This window comes from Dromaius novaehollandiae, chromosome 16 (assembly GCF_036370855.1).
Source record: "Dromaius novaehollandiae isolate bDroNov1 chromosome 16, bDroNov1.hap1, whole genome shotgun sequence".
NCBI lineage: Eukaryota > Metazoa > Chordata > Aves > Casuariiformes > Dromaiidae > Dromaius > Dromaius novaehollandiae.
The window spans coordinates 21,826,364-21,847,168 of record NC_088113.1 but is presented as its reverse complement, the minus strand read 5'-3'; the positions used below and the strand labels follow the sequence as shown (position 1 = coordinate 21,847,168).

General features: G+C 47.2%; 2 protein-coding genes across 4 annotated transcripts; one reads left to right on the top strand and one right to left on the bottom strand.

Annotated features, from left to right (window-relative positions):
* Positions 1–73: 73 nt before the first annotated feature.
* Positions 74–13,715, bottom strand: ZNFX1 (zinc finger NFX1-type containing 1). 2 transcript variants are annotated; one of them, XM_064521781.1, is made up of 14 exons: positions 13,502–13,715; positions 12,739–12,884; positions 9,828–11,981; positions 8,882–9,013; positions 8,468–8,616; positions 8,105–8,248; positions 7,489–7,606; positions 7,030–7,277; positions 6,772–6,911; positions 6,285–6,439; positions 5,509–5,654; positions 5,089–5,199; positions 4,363–4,458; positions 74–2,600 (listed from the first exon to the last, which is right to left on the bottom strand). In XM_064521781.1, the coding sequence occupies exons 2-14, from the start codon at positions 12,791–12,793 to the stop codon at positions 168–170; spliced, it is 6,081 nt and encodes a 2,026-aa protein (XP_064377851.1). In that variant the 5' UTR covers positions 12,794–12,884; positions 13,502–13,715; the 3' UTR covers positions 74–167. The 2 variants fall into 2 exon arrangements, with proteins under 2 accessions (XP_064377851.1, XP_064377852.1); XM_064521782.1 differs by having other exon boundaries at positions 12,739–12,878.
* Positions 13,713–20,034, top strand: DDX27 (DEAD-box helicase 27). 2 transcript variants are annotated; one of them, XM_026115049.2, is made up of 21 exons: positions 13,713–13,868; positions 14,028–14,153; positions 14,256–14,315; positions 14,640–14,796; positions 15,180–15,226; positions 15,388–15,474; positions 15,751–15,856; positions 15,944–16,117; positions 16,429–16,579; positions 16,734–16,833; positions 16,944–17,085; positions 17,160–17,313; positions 17,426–17,507; positions 17,587–17,764; positions 17,941–18,047; positions 18,246–18,351; positions 18,458–18,552; positions 18,655–18,781; positions 19,053–19,137; positions 19,518–19,592; positions 19,868–20,034. In XM_026115049.2, the coding sequence occupies exons 1-21, from the start codon at positions 13,779–13,781 to the stop codon at positions 19,881–19,883; spliced, it is 2,265 nt and encodes a 754-aa protein (XP_025970834.1). In that variant the 5' UTR covers positions 13,713–13,778; the 3' UTR covers positions 19,884–20,034. The 2 variants fall into 2 exon arrangements, with proteins under 2 accessions (XP_025970834.1, XP_064377854.1); XM_064521784.1 differs by lacking the exon at positions 19,868–20,034 and having other exon boundaries at positions 19,264–19,597.
* The last annotated feature ends 771 nt before the right edge of the window (positions 20,035–20,805 follow it).

The following is a 20,805-nucleotide window of genomic DNA, read 5'->3' as shown; positions in this document are numbered from 1 at the left end:
CCCGCCGCGCAGCCACGCACCACGCCCGCCCGGGGAGCCGGAGCCCCGCGCCCCGAGAGACGAGAGCCGCAGGGAGCACGGATACACTTTATTAGCTACAGGGGCACCAGCGAGCGCCCGAGGAGGCGGGGCGGCACGGCGCCCCGGGGGCGGGGGCAGGGGCACCACTACAGCAGCCGGCGGAGGTCCTCAAAGTTGAGGAGGTTGTTGGCGGTCTGGGACCAGGCCGGGTGCGTTGCCCCATCCATCTCGGGGGCCAAGCTGTTGGTGCTGTCCAGGGTGTGGTTTGTGCCCCCGATATCCGCCTGGCATTCAGGGCACCTGCTCCTCTCCATTGCACCTCCGCACTCCCCAATCACGTAGATATGCCCATTTTTGCACTTGAACCAGTGACCACGAGGGCAGCCAATAGCACTGACAATCTGCACCCGCTCTGCTTCGGAGATCCCCAGCCCTGATGTAGGCAGGGCGCTGCAGAGCCTCTCTAGTTTAGTCTTCACTATAGCCTCGTCCTTGTCTGTGAATTTCTTTGTCCCTTCCAGAATCTCACGTACACTGGTAATCTCTTCTGCAAGGGCTGGGGTGATCCTCCCGCTTGCGCCTTTGCACCTTACCAACAGGTTCAGCCAGTAGGTCAGTCTCTGGATCTCAGCCTGCAGGTCAGAGAGCTCCTGCCCTGTAAAACTGAGGCGCGGCTTATCCAGCCAATCCTGGACTTCATCCAGCCGCTTCCTCAGTGCTCTCCTCTCGCTCACATCAATTTTGCTCATAGAATTGGTCAGATCAGCTAGACGTTCATAGAAGTTAAGCTGGTTCTCAATTAGTCCAATATTCTTTGTGGATAGAACAGAGGCTCCTAGTTTATCTTCCAGCATAAGGTACTTAAGGGGTAGATTCCTCTGCAGAACAGCATTCCTTGCTAGTGCAGCCTGTAGTCTTTGTCTGCTAGATTCAATTTCCTGTATCGGGCCTTGGATTTTCTCCTTCACTCTATCTATCTCATCCAGCCGCCTTTGCACAATGGTGCCGTATCTCAAATTCTTTCTAATAGGCGTCTGACAGACAGGACACACTTTCAGCTTGATGACATCATCATCTTCATCCATATAATGATCAAGGCCTTGGGACTCAAAGACATGGCCACAGTCTTCAAGCTGTACAAATCGAGCATCTGGATCTTCCTCAAAGCCAAAAAAGATCTGGGTGACTTCTTCATGGTCACAGACAAGGCACTTCTGTGGGCAGGGCTCTCCACACAATCCAATACAAGGATGTCCACAGTGCAGTGGTTTAGTACACGGTACATTGCAACGAGGCCTATTGCATGGTTCAGAGCAAAGATTAGTACACTGGTAGTGCTGACATCGCCACTCACATGGCTCTGCACATGGAGAACAGCGCTCTCCACACTTCTTTTTACATCTGCTATGAATGCAGTGGTTCTGACAGTCCAGCTGACATGGAGGGCATTCGGTAGTACATGGCTGCTGACACTTGTGGGAGCAGACTAAGAAGCGCTTGCATGGGCTGTTACATGGCTTATGAAATCTTCCTTCAAAGCAGGTATGACAGGAACCTGGGCATACATGACCACACTCCAGGGTGACAGAACACTTAGTTTTACATTCCACAGGCATCCCATGTTTCATCTCCTCGGTGATCCAGCACTTCACTTGCTGGATGTGGCCACATTTCAGTGCAACTGTAACCAGCTCAGGACACCTTGTAGTGCATTCCTGCCCACAGAATTTGTTGCATGTGTGCCCACAGCTCAACTTTTTCTGACAAGGTTCTTGGCAAAAAAACTCAGTGTCTGGAGTAGAGCATGGCACCATCTGTCGGTGGCCACACTTAGAAATAGTTTTCTCTACTTTCACCATGCAGTGTCCACAGGGCTCATAACACAACTGTGGACAGCGATGCCCATCTGCACAAAGCACCTTTTGACAAGGCTTCAGGCACTGATACTCTCTGTGCTGTGTGTCATATGGGTGACATGCCCTTGTGCAAACATGTCCACAACTCAACCTAAATTCACAGGGACGACTACAGCCTCCTTCTGGGACTTTGCTGAAGTCTGCTGCAGTAGATACCAGTGTCTTGGTTTCAGGGTGGTTTTGGCAGCAAAGCATCAATGAGCGGCCAATGTGGCCTTTCTCCCGGAGGGTGTGAATGATCTTGCTCCAGAGAGGAACCTTGCCAAGCATTCTCATATTTCCAATACAGTATAACCCTTTCTTAGCTCTGGATAATGCTACGCATATCCGATTAGAGATCTGCAAGAACCCTGGTCTCTCCTCTTTGTTGCTCCGCACAAGTGACAGCAGGATAATATCATTCTCTTCTCCCTGGTATTTATCCACAACATGAACCTTCACACCTGCAAAGGTCTTGGCTGGCATGAGCTTGCGCAGACAGAAAAGCTGCCCAGTATAGGTAGTGAGAATGGTGATCTGAGAAGGTAGATAATCCTGACACAAGAAATACTTGCACAGCTCCACTACAAACTGGGCTTCATGTGGGTTCTGGTGGCTTTTTCCTTCCTGGATCTCTTGCTCAGGAAAGTCATGCTCCACAAAGAAGAGGTTAGATAAGACCCCCTGAAACAAAAGAAAAGAATCTCAGAAGCAGAATTCTGTCTTCTGTCTCTATAACCTCTTCCCATGTCCCTGATTATCCCTTACTGAGAAGATTCTTTAGGAGAGGACTGCAATATGTGGTTACTGCATAAAGTAATTGCCTCTTAGATTTCCATAGTACATTCATCAGAGGAGACTTTGAGCTGATTAACAACATTTCCAGTAGTCACTCAGTAGTCATGAACTCTAGCGGTTTAGTGATTTGTCTGCTCACATGTTCAGAACTTCCATTTGCCTTGGGTTAATGGGGACCTTCATATTTTTTCCTATTAAACTGGAATTCTACCCACAAGGAATTCTTGGGCTGTTACACCAAAACACAGAGACTGCTTTTTTCAGGAAAGAACACTTTTCATGGATCACATGCAGATCTTTGGTTTTCAAAGGTGTCCACAGTTGCAATAATTGCTGTATAATTTAATTCAATGGTCACCTCTGTTGGTTAATGTACTAGATAAGATGATGAAATTTTGATGGTTTTTGAATCTCAAGTTTGTTTTAAGGCCAGATAGGACCATAACCTTCTCCAGAATAGCTTATCTCATAGGAGATCACAAAATTTTACTCTACTTCTTCTGACCTAAATAGCTACTTTTAACTAAGGCCTCTTCTACAAAATACTTCATCTGGATTTGAAAATACCAAGAGGACACTAGAATAGTAAATAATCGTCCTCACTATTAATTTTCTCCTGCCTGACTTCAGCATTCTGCTGTGGTTTTTGGTATACCTTTCTCAGCCAGTTAAAGAGCTTTCAACTAATGAATAGTCTTTTCATGAAGAGAGCGCTAAGTAGACTAAGCTGCTGTAATCCTCTATCTGTAACCACCTGTAGTTCTTTGTCCCAGGGTATTCAGCTGTTTGGGTTCCAAGGATTCAAGACCTAGCTTGGACACAGCATTGCTGTGTAACCTTGGCTTAGAATTCTGAGGAAATTAAGTTGCGACAGAGAGCTGTGTGAAAGTCTGCAGAACAGGGCTATGCAAGATAGGATAGGTAAAATTACGGCAGTACGATTGTTACTAGTTCAAAGATAAAAGAAGATAAGCACTAACATGGAAAGGTATACAATCACAACTGGGGTGGGGCAGGGAAATAAATATCAGAAAACAGGGAGTCAGTGGAAGATGGAATCTCAATAATATTAAAGCAGTAGCAGAGGCTGACCCTTCCTCTTCTGGAGGATGCCTGCCTGACTTGCAAAGAACTTCAGGCACCTTATGGTGAGGTAAGCATACCAATGCTCAGCTTAATCAATCATTAAATCCTAGCTGTTGGTTGCACATGTTAGCCAATAATGATTGATTTATACTTTTAAGCTGCATAGATCCTGCTTGCAGATTTTGTGTACAGGTAAAGGTGCCAAAACAAAGGACCCGAATAATAAGTCACCTATCTTAACGTATAATTTGTGAAACTCTCTCATTTAAGATTTCTTCCTAGCTTTCAAACACATAAAATTCTTTTAGTCCCTCTTCCTTTTTTTACTGTTCTTTTGAAGTCATCAGTACTGGATCCATTTACAACGCCCACAATCACTAATGCCAGACAAAGTTACAAGTTACTTGCCTAATTCTGTATCCCTTGTTTCCTTGATTTAAATATCAGTTTCATTAGCTGAACTTGATTTAAGAAGTTAAAATCCTTAAATGTTATTCTACAGAAACTTGTTTTAGCCAGTAACAGAGGACAAGAGAAAGTGCTTGGACTGCTGAAAACTCACTTTTATGTTTTCATATTTCAGGACAGATGGATGGTTCTCCAGCTCCTGGTATATATGGGGACTGAGAAGCTGAGCGATTTCAGGACGCATGCGATGCTGAAACACAAAGCAGCTGTGTATCAGTCTTGAGGAAGAAGCACCATATTTCCCTACCAAAAATCTGTTGTTTCACTGTAAATACAATGGCCAAATACAAGACAAGGATGACCTTCATGAAAATAATTTGGCAAGGCTGTTGCGATAAGCATGCTGGTCTCAGTGCAAATCTAAGGAGAACAGGGTTCTAGATAACAAAATCCAGCACCTCACCCTAACCGCTACGTGATCTCTTCTAGAGAATTTAAATACAGGACTGCTGGAGGAAGAAACAACTTCTCCAGATACCAAAAAAAATATAACACTTTGGCGAGAGGCAGCCTGAGAAGATTCGCGCTGCCACTCTCTCAGATGCCGCAGTAAGCCGTGTTCATAGCGCTAAAAGGTGTAAGGAACCACCGTGTTGCAGGCCGCATTAGTGCATAGCCAGTCAGCTAGGGTAAAATGCCTGGAACAGCAGTATACTGTTTATGGCAGTTTGACAGCTCTTACCATTGTTCTCAGGATTAAATAGCACATCCTTTTCTTTTAGGCTGCTCTGTGAGCAGAAATATGAATTTAGACATACTCTAAATTTAAAGCAAGTAAAACACAAACGCAATAAGAGAATGTTCGAGAGCTGTTCCTCACTTGGTATTTCAGGCGGACAAAGGGGAAATTGACTTTCACCAGCCGTTCAAAGAGAGAGACTTCCAGATTGAAGTTCTTGGCCAGGTCATACACATTGGCACTGGGCTGCAGCTGAAAGAGAAGGGATAGAAGTCCACTTTTTAGCACTTCTCCTAGGCAATAGTAAGATTCTTCACCCATCACCTTTTCCTGCAACCCTGGTCCTTTGGAGAATTGCTAAGTGTCAAGGTTAGGTACAGTCACAGCTAAACTGGATTCAAGCGCATGCCACTTGTGATAGTTAAACTACAAGACAAGTCTCACGGGAGCTTTACTCCAGAACCACAGGAAATAGGGCCAATAACATCTGTGGAAACTGAGAAGCTGTAAGGCTTGGCAGCCTTTCACATTTGGTGTTTGGTGAAAAGGCATAGATGTTACCTGCTGGTGATCCCCAATGAGGATGAGATGCTGGCAAGCTTTACTCAGAGTAGTAATGGTGTGAGCCTCCAGGACCTCTGCTGCTTCTTCTACAATTACAATTCGTGGCTCCACTTTTTGCAAGATCTGACGGTATTTGGCAGCACCTGAGCAAGGAGAAAAGATAAGCTTTAGCAGAATATAATTACTTAGTGAGAGAGTTTTCAGGGTGGGGAGTTCCACCATGTGTTATGTCCCAGAAGAGACTGGGGGTCTTCCCAAGATTCCACAATCCAAGTCTCATCCTTTTGCACTTTAAAGCAGAGCCATAGCAAGAACAGCTTCTAGAGGGAGAGGTATTAGGGAAGGCATGTGGGACTGGAGTCCTATGCCTTGGCCTTTTCCTGGCCTTCTCTTCAAACAGAGGACACCTGTTCAACACATGGATCAACACACCTATATAAACCAAAATTGTCTCTCCAAAGGGTCAGATTACAAGACTTACGCAACCTGCATTCACCAAAAGGTGACGTGGAGATAGCAGTGCAGGTATCAACTGTGTTCAACTCAGACATGAGCAGTGAATCAAGAACAGAGACTGCTTACACAGCTAACTGACAGCTTGTCTGTGATAGCCACATTTGCAAAAGGAGTCAGAGATTAAGAAGGCTGCAGATTAACGTGGAGTCTGGCCCAGGCTATCAAGCAGCGCTGGACACTAATCCTTTGGCAACAATTTCCTTTTTACCATCACTGGATACAGTGAGGTGCTGGTTTGTTCCTCAACTGCCACGTACCTGTAGTTGTCATCCCCACAACTTGAGCCTCTTTGAGAATGCAGAGATCTTCCTGCAGCCTCAGTTCTGCCAGCCTCTCTGCTGCTGCCTGGTACTGCTGTTCATGATGCAGAATCCTCCGTCGAATAAAGCCCTGATACGTCTGCAGCCAGTGTCTGAGAAGGAAGCACCATTATCATACACAGCAAGGGGAAGAGGACAGTGATCTGGAAGTTTTGAGCAGAGTCAGTTCAAAACTTCCTGTGGGTCTTCTGGGCAAGAGAGGAATACCATCTCTACTCAGTCTGCAACCCACAGAGCAGTGATGACAGCCCTGTCCTGCCAATATAGGCAAAGTGAGAACAAATATCTTATAGGGAGAAGCATGTTCAGATAATGAACTGAACAGGTTTGGACAGAAACACCTCAGACTGACAGAAGGAGCTTGCAAACTGAAACAGTCCTAGGACACATTTGCCTTACAGACTCTGTAAAACTGTTCTGTCACCTGTAAAGCCTCCAGCGGGAGCTCAGGTCAAGTTGCCACACATCCTGAATGGTCTTGGCCTCCAACTCTGTCATTGCACTCAGTTTACGGAGCTCAACCCTCATCTTCTGTTTCATTTTCTTCCTCTGAGCTGCAGTTATCTGCAGAACCAACCCCCCAAACAAGCAGTTATAGCACAAAGTTTCTTCTGTATTAGCATTCCCATGTTACTCCTTATAAACTCAAGCAGAGCCAGGGTATGCTAGTGCATGCAGTTACCTCCCACTGCATAGCCTTCTGCTGTGGTTGGGCTGTTCCTTCTTCCTGGTTCTCCAGCTTCAAAGCCAGCAGCACACTGGCCAGTTCATGAACAGCCCTGTGCTCTTCCTCCTTCCTCCTTCGAGGCTTTGCTGCCTCCTCATCCTCAATCACTCTGTCAGCTTGAATCAGGTCAGCCTCCTCTGGGATTTCCAACAGTTCCTCTCCCGCTTCAACTTCCTGCTCCTCTTCTCTTTCCTGCTGACCACCTGTGAAGGTCACTAGTTACATGCAGGCAGCCACAGCCACTCTGGCAGAATCACAATGCAGCAGTCAGATCGCCGTGTGGAAATTAAGGTTAATCTTCTTTCCACTACCTTACAGTATCATGCATCTTTCAGTGTTTGTTAAGTAGCAGTGTCTTTTCTTTGGCATGCATGCATTGCTTGGGCAGACACCTACAGAGGATGAGTTTCTTACCTGGATTCTCAGCCCCTAGGTTCTCTGTAGCACTTTGGGTAAAGACAGTTACACCAAGGCCCAGCCACTCCAGAATCATTGAGTGTTGTGAACCACTGTAGTAAAACTCCTCCTCATCCTAGTATAAAGAAAGTTAAATTGGCCAGATCTATCGCAGTTCAGAGTCTTAGAATAATGTCAAAGCAACAACCTGCAGCAGTGCAGAATTAGGACAAGTGCCCTGCGTGACATCCAGAGCTAGAAAGCCTGGGCAGGCTCAGATCTTCAGACACTTCAGATCAGTGTCCCTCTTTCCCTTCAGTTTAAGGGGCTTTCTTTTGGTCTCTTGTATTTTTACACTGATAAAGATCATTTGAAGTCAGTGCAGTTTAAAGAAGCAAAATTTAAAGCTCTAGCCAAAAAACAAAAGAAACAACCCTCCGTCCCCACCAAAAAAACCCTTTTTAGAGACTACAGTCAAATGGCATGGCTTGCCACTCACTCTCTCTTTCCTAGTAGTTGAGTGAGGCTAAAGAAAGTGTGCTTGGGAACCTCAGTCTCCTTTCTGCAAATGGCATAGGAATACAGTAAAGAGACACAGAGACTGCTTGACTCCTAAGAAAGGGACCTCTCTTACCAGATGGTTCATCAGACTGTCCCAGTGCTGGGGGGCAATGCATGCTTCCAAGTGGCGCTCATGCAGCACTCCGTATGTAGTGCACTCTAAGTGCTTTGCTCCTTCATGGAGCTCCTGCTCAGCCTGTTTCATCTGACTGGTTATCTACTCATGACAAAGAGAAGACAGGCATCATCATACTCAGATGAACAAAGATCAGAAACAGCAGGACAAGAAACTGATCAAAGTGAACAAGGACAGGATTAAGAGGCTGACTTCAGTGTAAGACAAGGTAAAAGAGCATGTCTTGAAGAGGAAGTTTAGTTAGCTTCTCCAATGCAGAGACAACCCAGTTCCCCGTGGTCTCTGGCAAACTGCACGTACATTCACGTAGGCCCTGCGAAGATGCATTGGCAAGTTGCGTCGGAATTCACACTTCTTCCTCAGCTCCCTCAAGGTGAATTGTTTCAGGACCTCGCTGCTGCTTCTTCCCCCAACACGCACCATCCCGCTTTTTTGGAATGTGTATATTCCTGGGAATCAAACAGAAATATTAGTGCTGAAGAGCCAAGCTCTGTTTTCTGCAGCAGGACAAGGGGTAGGGAGAACAGCATTTGACTATGAGCTCTACACTGGATTGATCTGACAGAAGCTTTCTTATTGTGTATCAGTGGGGCTGGAGTCAGTAGCAAAAGCCATAAGGGCATGTTGTCATGCCCAGAGGTGGGACAGTTAGAGCAAAGAGCAAATACTATAATTTCTCTCTCCTCCCCCCGCATATTTATGAGGCACTCTTACCTTCTAAGAACTGATCCAGTGCATGGTTAGTGTAACACACTACAAGGATGGGAGATTTCTGGACAGTGCTTTGCCACACATGCTCATTAGTCAAGAGAGCCTGAACAATCTTCAAACCCACATAGGTCTTCCCTGCAAAACAAGCTCAGAATCAGAAAAGGGTAATCCACTCTCTACAGGATGCCCTGAAACACAGGAATCAAAACAAGATACAAGGCTTCCCTCTGAGCTGCAAACCTCGCCTGTGCCAAACAAGACCCTACCCTAGAGGTAGCTAGGTTACAATATATAAACAAAGTAGCATGTCACTGCTGCTATCCTTTCTGGGCTGTAACTGAGCAAGTCTTTTCTGCAAGAATGCTGCCTTTTGGTTAATAAACTGGGGTCAGACACTGGCTCCATGTATGAGAGTCAGCTGTACATAAAACATTCAGATACTAGGAGAATAAAAGCAGTGGATGCTTGCCGAGTTCAGGTACCATTTATAATAGTTAAAATTCATCAACCTTCCCCACAACAATTGTGAGAGAGTTTACATATGCCTGCAGTCACCACTGCAATGCTTTGTACATCTAGAGGACCAGAGCTGAATGCTCCCAATGTTCTAACATGCTACAAAGACTAATAGAGCAGTTGCTCAGCTAGAGACACCATAGTATCAGAGATGGTTGAAAATCTTTTCACCCCCAAACCTGGCCCGGGGTCTACTGGCAACTAGGTCAGTGATATGTAAGATCATATCTGACTTAGAGGTATGTATGGGTATTTGAGGATATTTTAACCTTCTTTCCCACAGCTCTCACTAATTGGGCTACTCAGGCATCCACTAGGCATGGGTGGAAGCTTTGGAGACACTGCAGCTGATTTTCTCAGCGTCAGTCTTTCTAACTGGGGGAGTCAAGTAGAATTTCTTAAGTGACAGAGATCTAAAGCAAATGTTTCTCACCAGTCCCAGGAGGTCCTTGGATAATAGCCAGCTCCTTGGTGAGTGCAAGACTCAGTGCCTGCATCTGAGACTCATCTAATCTCAAAGCTTCCATTGAAGGCCACTGGTTAGGATCTAGAACATTGACACTCTGCCTTCTCAAGCCATCAGGGTGCATCTCTTCATCTGTTGGAGGGTCTTCCATCAAGGGTGCAAAGTTGTAAGTAGTGCCCATTGACAGGTATGTTGGCTCCTTCACATGTGCATCGCATTCCACAATGTACTTCTGGAATGGAATATCTTCTTCACGGATTTCCTGTAACCCTTCTAACACATGCCGATAGGCCTCAAAGTAGGCAGTTGTCTCTACCATAAGGAAGGAGTCTGAGGGCTGAACCTCTGCCAGCAGTGCCTGGCTCTGTGCATTAAAACATAGCTGCACAATCCCCTGGGCCAGATCTGCACTATCACGATTTGAGACAGTAGCAAAAAGACATGTTTCAAAGTGATCTTTAGACATGCAGACCAGGGATCCATACAGCAACCGTTTGGAATTCTGCCATCGTACAAACTTCAATGGCTTTGTGTCAAACTGGACCTTGTAAACAATACCAGATGAGGAGCAGAGGGGGGTAATAATACGTGTGTCAAAGTAGATCCTGATGTCATCAAATTTTTTCTTCCTCAAACCTTTGTCCTCAAAGCTCTGCAAAAGCTCCAGGATACCTTCCCTTAAAGGCCTTACAAAGTCTTCTCTCAGAAGCCGGAAATGAGTGTCAAGATAAATGCTGGTGCTCTCATATCTTCCAGAAACAATATTGGGGCGTAGAAAGGGTTTCTCATCATGATGTACCTCATTATATGTTGGATAAATGGTCATTGTACGATAAGTTTCTTCCTGACCATCAGCTCGAGGTTGCATAAGGGTATAGTTGTCAGCCCTCAGTGTGCCTTCACGTCTCTTCTCCTGCAGGTGCTGCACGAGCATCTGGACCTTATTTAGATTCTTCTCTGTTTCTTCTGTGATGTCCACACCAGAAGCTCGCAGGGCATTTATGGATGCTGGCAAGACTGTCAAGAGAATGGAGATTTTCTGTACAGAGCTGGCTGGGAAAATACTGATCAGGTCCTGAAGAAGCGAGATGATGTTGCCAATATGCTCAGGGTACTGATGTCGTACAGCAGGGACTGCCTCAGTTATCATGTCAGACACATACTGTGGCAGACAGATCTTGAGAAAGTTGGACTCCTTCACCACTCCAAGAAGCTGCTGGACACTCTGCCGATCCATTCGGGAACTGCATGCTTTTCGAAGCACTTGACAGATGAGCTGAAGGAAAGTGGGTTTCACAGATGTTTGGGAAAGAAGTTCCTTCAGACCCAAACTGGAAGCAAGTGTGATGACAACTTCGGAAGGGTCTTTCTGGAGGAGACTTTCTAGGAATTTGTAGCCAATCCTTTTGGTTTGCTGAGGCTGCTCACTAAGCTGGACGCCACCTGGGGTAGGGTTCTGGTAGAAATGAGGATTCTCCCCAGGTTGCATCCTCCTTCCTCTACCTTCGTTTTCCTGCCCATTCCTCAGCCCTCTAGCTCCATCGTGGGCTTGTCCACTCTGATGATTCCTTCCCCTCTCCTCATTTTTTGGCTCATTCCGGGGTTCTCTGGCTCTCTCATGTGCTTGTCCACCCTGATAACTCCTTCCCCTACCTTCATTTTCTTGCTCATTCCAGGGTCTTCTGGCTCTCTCATGTGCTTGTCCACCCTGATATCTCTTCACCCTACCTTCATTTTCTTGCTCATTCCGGGGCCCTCTGGTTCTTTCATGTGCTTGTCCACCTTGATACCTCTTCACCCTACCTTCATTTTCTTGCTCATTCCAGGGCCCTCTGGCTCTGTCATGTGCTGGTCCACCTTGATACCTCCTTCCCCTTCCCTCATTCTCCTGTTCATTCCAGTGTCCTGTGGATCCAGTGTTGGCCTGTCCACCTTGGTTTCTTCTTCCATGATTGAAGAACCGTCCAGTACCACCAAAGCTCTCCTCTCTTTGCCCAGGTAGAAGAGGGTAATTACCAGCCTGGGGGTTTTCCCCAGCCTGAGCTACCCTCTTGTGAGCCTGGCCTGACTCATTATTAACTCTGTTCCTGCCTGTTTGTGTAAAGCGATGATCAGCATGCCCTACAAAGAAAAAGATAAGAAGATACTCCTCAGTTACAGTCAACCATATTAACTTGCCTCCCGATATAAGAGCTGAGTGTTCTGGCCTGGTAGTCAGCATATTTTGGACATCTTGTGTCATGTTAAAAGAAAAATAGCATTTTACAACCAGGCCTTTATGTTGGTGTTTCCTTGGTACCCTTTTTTCTGACCACTTTAAAAAAAAAAGAGAGAGAGAGAGAAAGAGAGAATGCCATGCCTAGAGTTCACTTATGCTGTTAAGTCTTGAAGACACTAAGAAAATAACACCTTTTCCACAGGCCAGAGAACAGAACTAAGAAAGACCAGAGAAGAATTTTTCTACACTGGACAAGATTTCCCCCAGAATTAACTGTCATTTAAATAATGAAAAAAGTAGCAGCAGCTAGCTCTAACTTTCTTTATATAGCACGGGTAAAACGCAGACCTTCTGGACAAAGCCTGACCCCTCACATTATCAGAAAGCATATGCTGTATAGTCTTTATCAAGGCCTCAACTGAATACTCCGAGAAGCAGTGAACACTAGCAGAATAAATTAGCACAGAAATTGTTGCACCACATCATCACTTCAAGGGCCCCAACCAGAATCTGGGAAGCAAATAAGGAAATGCAAAAATTTATACTTCAGAGGAAGTTATACAGCACGTACACAGGCGAGGAAAGAACGGGTCACGCCGTAGCGCGTCATTCCTCAGCTCTTCGTGACCCACTGCCCTGCATTAACCACGCAGCTCTCACCTCTTTCACCAGCTCGGAGCGGCCAGGAACGAGGCTCCTGCCTGGCACCGTCCATCGCTCGGGGCCCCGGGGCTGCCTCCGCCGGTCTCCCGCAGCTGCCCGGGGTGAGCGCTGCTCCGTGCTCCGGGCCTGAACCGCACCTGCGCCTCAAGGAGAGAACCAGCGGCGTCGTGCTCGGAGCTCCCCCCTCCTCCGCGCGGCCGCCGGCAGAGCCCCGGGCCTGCTCCGCTGCAGGCGCCGAGAGCTGCGGCCCGGGGCCGCCCCCACCCTAAGTTTCACTTTCCAGTTCCCGGCGCGGCCGCGTCCAAAGGCGCCGCCCCCGCCCAAGGCAGGCGAACGGTGCCCCGCGCTCCCCGGGCGCCCCCGCCCCGTCCCGCCCGCCCCCGCCGGGCGAACGGTGCGCCGCGCTCCCCGGGGCACCCCCCCCCGCCCTGCCCGCCCCCGCCGGGCGATCGGTGCCCCGCGCTCCCCGGGGCGCCCCCCCCGCCCTGCCCGCCCCCGCCGGGCGAACGGTGCGCCGCGCTCCCCGGGGCACCCCCCCCCGCCCTGCCCGCCCTCGCCAGGCGATCGGTGCCCCGCGCTCCCCGGGGCGCCCCCCCGCCCCGCCCCGCCCCGCCCCCGCCGGGCGATCGGTGCCTCGCGCTCCCCGGGGCGCCCCCCCCGCGGCGGCGGCCAGAGCCAGCGCCAGCGCTAGCGCCCCCGCCCCGGCCCGCGGCCCCCCCGCCCCCGCCCCAGCCGGCAGCGCAGGCAACACCCCCGATACCGGTCTCTCTTCCGTCCGTCCCCCTGCTCTGCCGGTGCCCCGGCGGCGCGGCGCGGCGCGGCGCGGCGGCCCCCCCTGCCGTCACGACCCCGCGGGCCGAGCGCCGCCGCCACCGCTTTCAGTTTCCTTTCCGTCCCGGGGAGGAGGGGCGTGGCTGGGGCGCGTGGGCCGCCATCGCCCCGCCCACCAGCCGTCGGCCCGGGCTGCTCCGCGCACGCGCCGATGTCCCCGCGACCACGTGCTGGCGCGCGGCTTCCGGGGCGCGGCGGTAGCGGCCATGCTGCAGCGTCTGGGCCTGGTGGGGACCATTGCGGAGGGGGACCCGGCGCCCGAGGACACCGACTCCGGGGACTCTGAGGATGAGCAGGTGCGGCTGGGCCGGGAGCTGGGCCAGGCTGCGTGGGCTGGGGGCCGGGCCGGGCCGGGTTGCGTGGGGCTGGCCTGGCCTGGCCCGGCCCGGCCCCGCCTGTTCGGTTCAGCGCGGCCTGCCCGGCCCGCGGTCGCTGCTCACTGGGTGTCGCTGCAGGAGCCGAGCCGTGCTGGGCTGCGGGGTCTCCCCCGCGGGGACTTCAGCACCGCATTCGTCTTCGGTGAGGCGGAGGCGGGCGGAGAGGGTGCCTGGGCGGCGGCGTTGCGGCAGCTCCGTGGCAAGGTGAGGCCCGGGGGCCGGGAGCGGAGGCTGGGAGCGGGGCTGCTGTGCCCTGCATTCTTTTGGGCTTCCCTAACGGCTCCTCTCTCCTGATTTCCTGTTTAGAGAACAGCCACGACGCTGGACGAGAAGATTGAGAAAGTGAGACAAAAAAGGAAGATCCAGGTCAGGGACATTCTCCTAGTGCTTCCCATTACTGAAAGAGCGGTATGGGTTTGGCTTTCCATAGTTTCTCCATTCAGAGGCACAGGCTCTGAAAGTATCCTGAGTCCCAAGTGCCTAAGGCACAGCTCATCACCTTGGTTTGGTTTGCAGACATACCTGATGGGTTGCTGAGCTGCTGAAAATGTAGAATTGTTTATGCTTTAGGTTTTACAAACCTATGCATTTGTGAATGGGCTTGTAATTAAAAAATAAAATAAAATAATATAAAGGGTTGAAATTTCTTTTTTATTCTTTTTAAGACATCCATTTCATATCTCTTCCTAGGAAAAAGAAGCTAAACAAGCAAAAGTGGAAGAAGAAGATGCAGAGACTGAGGATAGTCAAACCAAAGAGAGAGAGTGTGAAGACTTCAATGGGGAGGAAGAAGAGGATGTGGAGTCCCAGAACTCATTAGATGATGAAAGTATCTTTGCTAAAGCAGGTATTAGCAGTACACAGAGAGGTGGTCAGGAGCAAGGATCTGACAGACTATTAGCTTATTGGAGAGAAGTCTCCAGTGAGACCTTGGTGGGAGCGAGTAAGAATCTCTTAATTTGTGTTGTCTTGTCCACAGACCTCTGTGATGCTACTTCTGATCTTGATCAAGCTTATTCTGAATTGTAGCTGTAGTACTTTATTTAATTGGCCCCAAGGGTAGATGTTTGCTTGGCATTTTACTCTATTGCTTGTCTGATATTAGTTTCTGAGGCCTCTCCATCAATGAGCCATCAAAAGCAAAAAAGTACAAGAAGAGAGCAGGCACCATATCTTGTAAGGCTTTAGCTGTGCTTATTAAATTCCAATCGCTTTTCTCTTTTTCTGCAGATACTCTCAAAGTGAAGGAACGGAAGAGACGGAAAAACAGAGAAGTAGTAAGTGTTGGATAGAATGATACTAGATCATTCTCCATAATTTCATCTTAAGTTGACTTTCGTTAACAAACTGTAGGTCACAGAGGAGCCCAGAAAGCTTTGATCGTGTGTTGTGTTGTTGCCTATGTTGTTCCAGCTTTTTTTGTTGTTGCTGTTTCTAGGAAGCAGAGAGCTTTTTTGAAGATGCCTCTCAATATGATGATAGCTTGTCATTCCAGGACATGAATCTTTCACGACCTTTGTTAAAGGTATTTAGCTGTTTTACTTAGTACGTAAGTTATTGTAGAAAATGTAGAGTTTCCCATCCACTAATCAGAACTGTCACATTCTTCCTCTCTTTGCAGCCTCCCAGAACAGGAAATGTGAGGTAGAGGGTGGTATGATAGTTAGCCTTTTAGGAGCTATTATTTCAAACTCATAAAAACTGTTCTTTAATCTGCAATATATGTCAATGCTATTTTGAGCGAGGCTTGGGTTTTTTTTTTTTTTATATAAAGAGTTTTACTGCTCTATCTCCTGTGTAGGCAATCACAGCCCTTGGCTTCAAGCAACCAACCCCAATTCAGAAAGCTTGTATCCCGGTGGGCCTTCTGGGGAAGGATATTTGTGCCTGTGCTGCTACTGGGACAGGTAGGAATTGAGCAGGAGGTAGGAAACGGAGAACTAACTATTCACAATAACTTGGTAATTCTTCTTATTCTTCTTCTTCTTCTGTAGGTAAAACAGCTGCCTTCATCCTGCCTGTACTTGAGCGCCTGATTTATAAACCTCGTCAGGCTCCAGTAACACGAGTATTGGTTCTAGTGCCAACTCGAGAACTGGGTATTCAGGTGCACTCTGTTACAAAACAGCTGGCACAGTTCAGCAACATCACAACTTGCCTTGCTGTAGGTGAGTATTAAGTTGCTTACCTAAACCATACATCTCGCTGTAAATGCTGTACAGCACTTGGAATCCTGTGCTTTAAAACTGGTGGCTCTATGGTTATTGCAGGCATGCTTTAAGTAGGTGTGCTGTAGTTTCAATTCTTATTTTATAATACTGTGCAATTCTGTTTTTTTTCTGATAAAGAAAAGGTAGTCATTTCTAATTGTGAATGTGGTATTAATTGGAATTGTTTCCCAATCTTCAGAGTATTTGGATCTATGTACTCTATTACATCCTGCTCAGGGAGTCAGTGGTCCTTGTTTACTCTCTTTCAGGTGGCCTAGATGTGAAGACTCAGGAAGCAGCTCTACGCTCTGGGCCAGACATTCTTATTGCCACTCCTGGGCGGCTGATCGATCATCTTCACAACTGCCCCTCTTTCCACCTGAGCAGTATTGAAGTGCTCATTTTGGATGAAGCAGATAGGTAAACTGGGCAGAACAGTAATGAAAAATGAAGTGGTAACTTCCTGCTTGCTTCCTGGGGAAAACCCCAGGGTATAAGGCAGTGTTTATTGCCCTAAGTAATGGATCTTGGCTAGAAACAGTTCAAGCTGCCTTGCTGGGTTTCTGTTGTGTAGGATGCTGGATGAATACTTTGAGGAGCAGATGAAGGAAATAATCAGGTTATGCTCTAAACACCGTCAGACAATGCTCTTTTCTGCCACAATGACAGAGGAGGTAAGGCATGCTGCTGGGAAGCATATTCAGGCAGAAAGCTGAATAGAAGATTGTCTAGTAAATCTCTTACCTGAGAGTACACGGATGGTTTTCCTTACATGTTTTGGTAGGTGAAAGATTTGGCTTCTGTTTCTCTGAAAAATCCCATCCGGATTTTTGTGAACAGCAACACAGATGTTGCCCCTTTCCTGCGGCAGGAATTTATTCGGATCCGACCCAACCGAGAGGGGGACCGTGAGGCCATTGTATCAGGTGAGTGATGAGCGAGGAAAAGTTGGACTTGGTAGGTGACTACGAAGCAGGCTGCTGATAGGAATTTCTTTCAGCTCTGCTGACACGAACCTTCCCTGATCACGTGATGCTTTTCACCCAGACCAAGAAGCAAGCTCACCGTATGCACATCCTACTTGGGCTGATGGGTCTACGGGTTGGGGAGCTGCATGGGAACCTCTCTCAGGCACAGCGGCTGGAGGCACTCAGGTATTACAAGGCTTAGTGAGTACCCATAGGAAAAAAGAAGTTAAAAGTTGGAAGTTTTGGGCAGAAGCAAATTCCTGCATTCACTGCCAATATATTTGCTATCTCTGCTCAGGCGCTTTAAGGATGAGCAGATTGATATTCTGGTCGCTACAGATGTGGCTGCACGAGGACTTGACATTGAAGGTGTCAAAACGGTGAGTATTTGCAGTGCTGAGCCTTTTCACGAGCTTTGGAACCTTTAATGTTTTGCTACTAACACTGTTTCTTTCATAGGTAATCAATTTTACCATGCCCAACACCACCAAACACTATGTGCATCGGGTAGGGCGGACAGCAAGAGCCGGCAGGGCTGGTCGATCGGTTTCACTCGTGGGTGAGGAAGAGCGCAAGATGTTAAAGGATATTGTGAAAACTGCCAAAACACCAGTGAAAGTCAGAATTCTTCCACAAGGTATGCACTCTGCTGAGGTGGAAAAGAGGTGGGAGGAAAAGAGGTGGGAGGCAGGCAGGGAATGTCATGGTACAGAGGAGGGACACTAATATGTTGGAATAACAAAGACGTGCTGAATTGCAGGATGGACATTGTGTGGGCTGCTTCTCACATTGTTTGTGCTGGATTTTTTTCAGATGTCATATTAAAATTCCGAGAGAAGATTGAGAATCTAGAGAAAGATGTCTATGCAGTTCTGTGCTTGGAGCGTGAGGAGCGTGAGATGCAGCAGTCAGAAGCCCAGGTGAGTTGTTGGTTTGGTGGTGTGTATGTGTGGGTGGGTGTGTCTTTTGTTTTTGTTTGTTTTTTAAGATGTTGATGTGGAATGGATGGAGTGCTTAAGAAGGTTGCTCTAATGTACTTAATTTAATAACTGCAGATAGGGAAAAGGTAGATTTTTCCTTAGCAACCATGAATTTACTTTTTGCCTGAATCTTCTCAGATCAATAGAGCAAAGAAGCAGCTGGAGACAGGAAAACAGGAGACTATGAGTGAGGGTTTGGAGCGAAGCTGGTTCCAGACCCATGAGGAGCGGAAAAAAGAGAAATGTGAGTCATGAGGCTGCTAGCCATTTTAAATTCCATAGCAACTGGATTCTACTCTGTGTTTTAAGATATTCTTCTTTATCCCATGTTTTTCTCTGTTTTTGTCCAGTGGCTAAAGCCCTGCAGGAGTTTGACCTAGCATTACGAGGGAAAAAGAAAAGAAAAAAGTTTATGCAGGATACACAGAAAAAAGTCCAAATGACAGTAAGTAGATTTATGGTTAAGTGGGATGCTGGGGTGGATTGTCCTAGTTTCCACTCAGCAAAAGCTCACACCACTTTATACTTTCATTTTAACATTTTCCAGCCAGAGGAGCGGTCACAGTTTGAAATCTTAAAATCTCAAATGTATGCTGAGCGGATGGCAAAAAGGAATCGCCGAGCAAAGCGAGCCCGAGCCTTGCCAGAAGAGGAACCAGCAGCAGTACCAGCAGGTAGAGGAAGGCTTTTATTTTACAGCTCACTGTCTTATGTCTGTTATTTTGTTACATATAGGTGAGGTAAGATTTGTGTAGTGGTAGCCATTACTTGTGTTGAAGGAATGGCTGCTGGTGCCAGTCAGGCTTTTGTTACAGAGAGTCATTCTTTCTCCTGCTGGCTACACTGATTGTAGTAGTCAAGGTTACTGCGCTCTAGTAAACAGGATAATGCTTTGGCCTCCTCCTTACAGCCAAGGTTCTGACTGTTGTCTCTGTTTTGTGTTAGGCCCTAAGCGGAAGAAAAAGCTGTCTGTGTTTGATGAAGAGCTTACCAACACAAGCAGGAAGGCCCTGAAGCAGTATCGTGCAGGGTAATACATCTTAATAGCAATGGATTTTCTGGGGATACTTTGTCTGATCCTGGGTGGAACAGAGAATGATGCTCTCTAGTTATCTCATGAGCAGAGTATCTTGAAAGCTGTTTTACCATGCCACAGGTACTTCTTGCGTTAGCCCTTTCTGATGTCAGAAGCATGTCTGGAATGGCAAGCCAGTCCTTTTGACTAAGGTTAGATCAGTACCAGACAAATACTGAATCCTAACATATGAACAAAAAACATCCGCTACTCCTTGTCTCTGTGAATAGTAGGAGGGTCAGAGCTAGATCAGCTGAGTGATGTACTTCAGTGACTTTTATTTTACTGGTTTTTTTTGTTTTGTTTTTTTTAATCCTCCCCCCCCCCCCCCCCAGTCCATCATTTGAAGATCGGAAACGCTTGGGTATGGCCCAGTGCAGGAAAGGAGGAAACTTCAAATCTAAGTCCAGGTACAGCTCTCAACTTCTTTATTCAAGAATTATTCCTGCTTTCTCTTTCCTTTTACCCTGCTTGCTTAAAGAGCTGTTGCCAAAAGGTTTCCATTCATGCTTCAGCAACTTGCCCTACTACTGCAGGTCTGATGCTTGGGGCAGTCAAAGATACTGCCTTTAAAAGCATGTTCTTAGGTTTCTGCTTGGGGAGGCATTTTCTAGAAAATCTGTTCAGTGCTGTTCCACATCTATCAGCTGTGATGGAACATGATTTCAGGAACTTTCTCTTTCAGGTACAAGAGAAAATAAGAACTGTTTTGCCAACCGGGTAACTTGAACAATGCAGGTATTTCAGACGCACTCTACAGGGGCCTGGATTTCTTTGTACTGTGAGGTGACAACTTCAGTGAAATTGAACAGTTGTAGCAACCTGTCCAATAAAGGATTATGTTTTTTTGTTTTTGCTTGTTTCTTCTTTTTGCTGGAGTGTTTTATAGGAATCCTAGAGCAACTGAGAGCTGGGATACTTTGTCTGACTCATGTAAATCAAGCTGCTGTCCTGAGGCAAAAATTGGATAATACTTACTGCTTTGCCCTTTTCCTGGTGTGATCCATATTACTTAATATGGCTGAAAAGGATTTGTATGGTTCAGAACCTATTTCTGAAATGGAGGAAAAAAAGTTCTGATACAACAATCACAATGTTTAGAAGTACTTCTAGGAGGATGCTATCTGAAGAAAGGATCATTCCAAAGGGGGAGAGGCAGACAGCTTCCTCTTGCCTGAAATGAAAGCAGCTATAGATGATGTGGCAAGAATCTAAGCCTGCGGCCAGAATACGGGCTGCTTTACAGTATTGTATGCAATTAATGACAGGTTTGCTTATCCTGGCATATGTATTAAACCAAAAGCAGTGCAGTTCCACTTATGAAGAACAGGCTGGCTTGAATATGATCACTATTCTTAATATGAGTAGCATTGTACTTACTCTGCATAAAGCAGGGGAAAGTAGTCTGATTTGTGACCTCTAATTAATTTCATAACCACCTAGTTAATAACCACGGTAGACTTAAAAGAGAATCTGTAAGGATGGTGAAGATAATTTTTTTTTTTACCATCTGCCACTTGCTAAATTTCATTGATACACCTTAATTCTTATAAAGGACACAGGTCAATAAGGAGCTAGTTTATTAACTTCTGAGCTGCCTGTACAAAGAGAGCCTCTCCCATC